We start from the raw sequence: 7013 nt of genomic DNA on the forward strand, positions 1-7013 counted from the left end.
TCTCCAACCGCAGCTGCTGTCACTGATCGGCTGACAATTTTAAGCACGGCTCCTTCTACAAAAGTCAACAGATAAACCGACTTTTGTCAAACTTAGTAGTGCTAACAGGGCAACAAACACAGCTCTAACTTTGCCCAAGCCAGCAAGACATTGAGGACATCTGAGCAGTGTATTTCCAGCTTGAGCCTTTAGTTGCTGAGGAGGAAGGGAGAGGGGAGAAAAAAATTAATGGTGCTTCCATTCAGTACAGTAGAAAATGTGTGATGCTTTAATAAATAAGGCGGTCTGTGTGACAGATATACCTGGTGGAAAGCAACAGATCTCCCCCGATTGAAAACACTTGATAAAAGTTCAGTCCCATAACCATGTATGATAATAACAGACTGAGGGACTCATTTTGTGCTCTTTTGTTAATGTGTACTACATGGTAAAGAAGAACTCCTCAAAGTTGTTGTCTGCGGTGTTTGGAAAGATAACTGTAATAGAGAAGTCACACTTCTATCCCGCATTTCTTTTGGTGAACCAAATGCAGAGAAATCTCCGCTTTGTCCACAGTTTAGCTGCTACCTACAGTCCTGGAGCTGTTATTTGAACTGAAGTAGTTTTCATACAAGACTAAAAGGGAATTAAAATAATGCAGAGCACTGCCATCGAAAGTGGCTGAACTGCAGGCAGAACCGATGAGGTTTCTATGTAGCTGTATGGGGTTGTACCTTAAGAAAAAGCAATCCAACTTGCATAATAGCCCAACAGAAGGCAATGCCTTTTTCCTATGAAGTCTGCTGTATGCAAATATATTGCAGGGTTTATGGTTTCTCTTTTAAAATTGCATTTAACGTACAAAGTTCTAACACCCTGTGTTCTGGACAAGCGTAGGATTGCTGCATTTTTATGTCACGCACCTGTATGGTGTACACTCATTGTAGGATTAATGTAGGACGAAGGGAAGGGGGCATGTCCCCTAGCTGTGCAGTAGCAGCTTCAAAAAGAAGACATGTGACATTTACCAAAAGGCCATTATGTAACCTGGACCACTTGTTCTCATTTGTAAATGCAATCATCCCTATCCTTATCATACTATCCCTTATATATGATGGTCTTTTTAAACTCAGCCTGCACTACTCAAAGACTGCAATTCATTTAAAGTAAACTTGTATTACACAAATTTGAAAATGATCCCCTCCTGGCTGTGTTGAAGGTTCCTTTCTTTCCCACTCATGACTGTGGCCCCTACAAAGACCAAGTATGCCATATGGTCAGTACTGCCACTCAGCAAGGCTTTGTGGAAAGGCAGCGACATGTATGCACCCTATACCTGGTGATAGCAGGATTTTACTGGGGTTGTAGAATGGATCGGGGTGGTAGACAAGAGTAAGAAAGGCAAGTAGCGGCACCACAGAATAGCTATTAGACAGGGGAGTTATTTTATAACGAGCAGTTGACTTAAACAATTATAGAGTACAGCTTTCAGCAGCCTGCTCGAACTTGCCATTTCAGATCAACCGATTATAGATCAATACGTTGCTGCTCAGAGATACAAATTAAATATGAGAAAATTGGTGAAATATCAGCAGCCACAGAAGATTTCATCTTTGGCCCTGAATCGTCTGTACTCATTTCCCACACACTGAACTACACAAATGTAAACTACTGGATTGGATTGTGACCAGATTATGAGTCAACTAACAGTAACGGACAATAATGTGGAATGCAAATCATCTACTTCCAACTAAAGAGACATTGCGTGAATCAGATACCGGATACATCACCAGGATAACAGATTCCATGATTAATCAAGCTACAAAGATCTTAACTACAAAAGTCACTGCTTAGATCAAGGAAAAATCGCAGTAAACATGGGAGCAGACCGATGAAAATGTTGCTAGTTTAAAGAACTCCAGATTTCATTTTAAAAAAGCAACATACAACAACAAGGCCGTTTTATAGTAGAAAGAAAAAAAAGTTTGGATCTGCTGATATATGCCACATGCAAAAGGAGCTCCTCTGGCAAGCTGAATAGTTGGCATAGGAGTCCTGGCATCTATTTGCAGGGATCAATGCACTTAGCAATCTGCACATCCTTGAAATGTCTGGGTGCTGGATTTTAGATGTCTCTATACCAGGTTTCATCTATTTTTTGTGAATACAGATTTGCCTGCAGTGATGGATGGGAAGGAGGAGGATGGGAAGCCAAAGAGACTTGGTGCATGTCAGAGTTTTTCAGCATTTCAGGAGCTTTGTTGGGATTTTGTTTTGGGGACAGTTTAGATATAAACACTGGTTTCTTGGCTACAAATTGGGGGAGAACATATATTTAGGCCTCACTTTGTCTATTTTATCAAATTACTTTAGGTCATAGGACAGAACTTTTATTAAAAAAAAAACAAAAAAAAAAACACGACATTTACATTTTCAGCTTAACCTGACTTCTTTAGTTTGATAGTTTTGGTCTTAAAAAAAAAGAAAAGTGTAAACTTGACATTTGTAATGTGGCCATAGTTTGAAAGGGTACACGGATATTTGGTACATTCAGGATTCTGATGCATTTCTAACAGCGGCTGGCCATAATTTGCACAGCTATCAGGAGACCATGTAACACTTTGGGAGTCACAGCTGTGTACACCTCTGAAGCAAGAGGTGCTTTCCATCTAGGGAAAAGGGTTTGGTTATTATTTTGGTTTATTTCAGATTGGAACTCTTTGGGTTCTGTTCATTTTTGGATCTATTCATAGCCGTAACATGTAGAGTATGGCAAATTCCTGACAGTCTTATGTTTTGAATGCTTTCCATTTAATTTAAATGTTCTAACCTTATACATATACTTACATGAAAGAAAAAAAAAAAAAACCTATGCAAAAGCTTCTTAGTAAAAGCATCTCACTTGTCAAGAGTTCAAGAGGTAGCAAAAGTGACCAGTCCATCGCATCCTTCCACGTCTACATACACAGCCACAACAGGCTGACACGCACACGGACGCATACACACACACGTATACACACACACACAGGAGTACCTAATAGGTGACAAGTCACCATAAACAGCAACATGGTGAGAACCTTCTTTCCTAACAGATAGGCTACAACTGGAAGCCAGTCTGGCAGTAAAGAGGATAGTTTCCTATATTTTGGAGGTGTGTGGGGTGGAGAAAACAATAACCTCCTATGATTTTAACACTTTGTGGGTCATGTTAACAGGGCATTGAGCACTGTTACAAAGTACTGGGTGCCCTCTGCAAGACAGAAGGAGTTATGATGCGTCTGTTCCAGAGCTCATCTTTACACGAGAAGCTCAATAAAATGTAAAAAGTGAGTAATGAAAAGAAAGAATCCTAACCCACCACCCCAAAATAACCCTAAACTTCCAGTTCAAAAATTCACAGATTCAAAATGTAATTCAGACAGTCTCCCACAGCCCAGCACTGAGACAAGTACCTATTACAGACAGGAAAACAAAAGAGGGAGGCAAAACAAAGAACCTCCCTCCCACTGGCTCACATGGGTGCAACTGTTGGGCAATGTTAGTTTCCAGTCTGTGGAAAAAGGGCCTTCAGAAAGAAGAAAGGTACCAAGAGGGAACATGCAAAGAATTCACAGTCACGGGATACCAAGAGCCCCAGAAAAGTGCCAGCCCTCCTTCAGCCATCTATACATTGGTGTAAGAAAGGGGCAACTTGGCAGGAACCTATCCAGATGCCCACAGTGGTAACCAGGAGAGGGAGTTGTGAGGTTTCCTTGGTTTTCATTCATGGATATAACTAGGAGGCCAGCACCTCTTAAGGCTGGACAGACGTAGGCAGGGCCAGGATGTAGAAAGGTGAACATCACAGCATGCGTAACAGCATGCCTTCAGTAAAACTGGACCAAATGCCCCTACACCAAGACACTTAAATCCAATGTGATCTTCACTGTTAAAATGCCACGAAAGCAATGCTCAGAATAGAATTTGGTAAATCTGCAAGCATCACAATGGCCATTTCTTGGCAAGAGGGTCTTTAAAGTCTTTGTTTAGGTGTCAAAGATGTAGAGGCAAAAGAGTGTTGGGGATGTAATTTACTCTTCGTGGTGTAAACTGAAGATGATGTACAATTTGCTTCCACTGTGCCACATGTTGAAATGTTGTCATTATTCATTACACGTTAAAGCTCAGGTGAGGCATTGCACCCCCTTTCTACCATCTCTGATACAACTGGAAAACAGGTACCCATAAAGCAGCAAGTCATCAGGAAGGTAAATTGGTTTGTGTGTGTTTGTGTGCACAAGAGAAGCACATTCTTTAGGATGTCATAAGAGTCTTTGGTTTATAATGGGGAGGTGTGCATACGCAAGTGACTGATCAGATTGCGCTGCTGGGTGAATTTTCCCCCGCAGAGTTGACATTCATAGGGCTTTTCCCCTGAGTGGACACGCATGTGCTCGGTCAGTCGATATTGCCTTGTAAAGCGCATCCCACACTCGTCACAAGCAAAAGGTTTGAGGCCCAGGTGACTCCTCATATGGCGGGTCATGGTTCCTCGCTGTGTGAACATTTTGCCACAGATATTACAGGGGAAAGGACGGGTCAGCCAGTGCGTTTTCTCATGCTGTCGAAGGGTGGCTGGATCCTTGTAGCTTCTCTCACACACTGAGCACTTGAATGGCCGTGATTCATTTGGAAAGGTAGTGTTGGGAGTTGACAGATCCTCTGCTTCCTCTTTGCAGTAGGTATCTTCCTCTTTGATATATAGCTCCTCTTCAGTGTGCGTTTCCACATGAGCATTCAGTTGTTCTGAATTAGGAAACCCCTTTCCACAGGGGATACAGACATACAAGTTGTCTCCAAATGGCACAGTCTCAAATCCATCTTGTCGGTAAACATAGTTGGCACTAGGAGGTTCAGTCTCAGTCTCGCTATGCCCACTCTCCTCACTGTTGTCTTTGCCATTTTCCACTTCCTCTTTACACTGGAAACTCTTTTCTGAAGCATAGCCTCCTCCAGAATTTCTCTCTTTTGACATAGGCCCAACAATAACTCCATTGGGCATAGATTCCCCTCGTTCCTCTGGAGACAATTCTCCTTCTTTCCTGTCCCACTCCTTTTTACGGGGACAGTGGCGAAGGATTTTCTTTGGCCCGGATTCAGAGTGGTTTTCCTCCACTTCCATTGGTTCACTGTCTCTTTTTTGGAGGGAGGATTCTTCATATGAGGCACTGTTGGCTACAGATGCTGAGGCAGATTGGGGAGAACCTGCACGACTATCTGTTTGTACATTCTCTTCCTGTGCAGGTAGGGACGGGCTTTTCTTGGAAAGGTCAAGGCCTAGCTCATGGTCACTCCCATTAGTGCTGTTATGAAGGCTGTTGTTGCTCCCTGTACCTCGATTTAAAGGGTGGCTATTCTCCTGGTTAGAGTTGTTGATAAACACATCTTCATCTTGCCCTGCAGTATTGGAAAGCTCATTTGAGTTGGAGCCCTTGTTATCATCTGATGAGCCAGAGAATCGCATGTGAGCAAGTTGGGTAGCAGAGAGCCTGTGACTCCTTCCAACCCGGCCTATGCTGGGCACGCCGAGCTTTCCAACAAATGGCTTCCCAACACGCTTCAACTTCTTCCTGCAAAGAGTTGCCAAGTCGTGGAGTTGGAGGTAGCTTGCTGCAGTTAGAAGAGCATTGAAGTTCTGCTCTCCTGGCTGGTCAGATGTCAAGAGTTTACCAGTGTAGATAAAGTCCAAAATCTGACGGAAAACTGCTGGATTGACCATGTCGGTATCCAGATTGATCAGGTTGTCATGGAGAACAAGAGACTTAAAGTACATGCTGCTGGCGGCAAGGATGTTCTTGTGAGCTCGGAACAGGGCATTTTCCACCACAATGATGACATCACACAGGAAACCTTTGGCTCGTTGCTGATTCAGCTGAAGCAGCAGTTGTTTGGCATGGTTTGGCAGATCCATTTCCCCCTTTTCATTAAGTATGCTCTGCCTGAAAAAAAAAAAAATAACTGAATTAAAAAAGGAGGTTTCATTTTAGAATTCTCAATTAAAAGATTTTAAAGGACTCCACAAAACAATATTTACATCTAAAATGGTCACACAAAACACCATTAAAATGTTAAGGGGAAAAAACAAAACAAAAAATACACACATACAAAAATTCCACTTCTCTGTGTGCGATAGCTGTCACTAGTGAGGGCAGGTACAAACACAGAATGGCATATCCTGACAGCAAATGATCAAAGTAGGGTGAGCACAAACATGATTTCCGGTGACCAAAAATAGGAGCAGATTCCCCCATCTACACTACGAACGTGTTGGTCAAGGAATCTCTGCTGTTTCTTTTGTATTCTGACAGAATAGCCAAACAGAACCAGATAAAGCAGGTAAGGGCTGGGACCTGTGGGAAGAGATCTAAGGCTTTTAGCCGTCACTAGGACAAAAATAGAGTGTGGAGATTTCCACTAAAAGAGAATTTCAAAACGATACCTTCCAAATGCACAGACTACTATAAAATCCCAACAGTATCCAACCCCTTCCCATTCTTTCCTAAATATAAAAACAAACAAAACCGAAAACACTAAAATTGTTTGGAGTATTACTATACTAGTCAATAATGAATAGACTTGAAGGTATCATTTACTAAAGTATGGAAAGCAGTAAACTGGAGTTAAATAAATCTTAGCCATCTACATGTATAATTTGTGGTGAACTGTGACAGTTGCACTAAGTACAATGGACCCACTGACAAGTCTATTGACCAGCCCATGTAACTGTTGCCACTGATGCCTGAGGAAGATATTAAAAAGGTTATGAACGCAGACTTCAAGAAAGATACTGACAAAATCAGGTAAATCACAAGTACAAATGAAGCTGTCTCTCATCAATCAAAGGTTTTCTGACAGTATGTGTACCGTCAAAAGGAAGGAAGGTGCTTATGTCTTTTCTGCTTCAGTGTATGGGCTTTTCAATGTATTTGTACAAGTAAAAGCTGAGCTCTAGGCAGATTATATATATATATATATATATATATATATAAATAAAA

At 41.8% G+C, this 7013-nt stretch overlaps 1 protein-coding gene across 1 annotated transcript; it reads right to left on the bottom strand.

Moving 5' to 3' along the window:
• Positions 1–4297: 4297 nt before the first annotated feature.
• HIC2 (hypermethylated in cancer 2) lies at positions 4298–5929 on the bottom strand. The gene has a single exon (XM_018566025.1). The coding sequence runs from the start codon at positions 5927–5929 to the stop codon at positions 4298–4300; it is 1632 nt and encodes a 543-aa protein (XP_018421527.1).
• Positions 5930–7013: the final 1084 nt, after the last annotated feature.

Source organism: Nanorana parkeri, unplaced genomic scaffold (assembly GCF_000935625.1).
Source record: "Nanorana parkeri isolate BGI_ZX_2015 unplaced genomic scaffold, ASM93562v1 scaffold909, whole genome shotgun sequence".
In the NCBI taxonomy this organism is placed as follows: Eukaryota; Metazoa; Chordata; class Amphibia; order Anura; family Dicroglossidae; genus Nanorana; species Nanorana parkeri.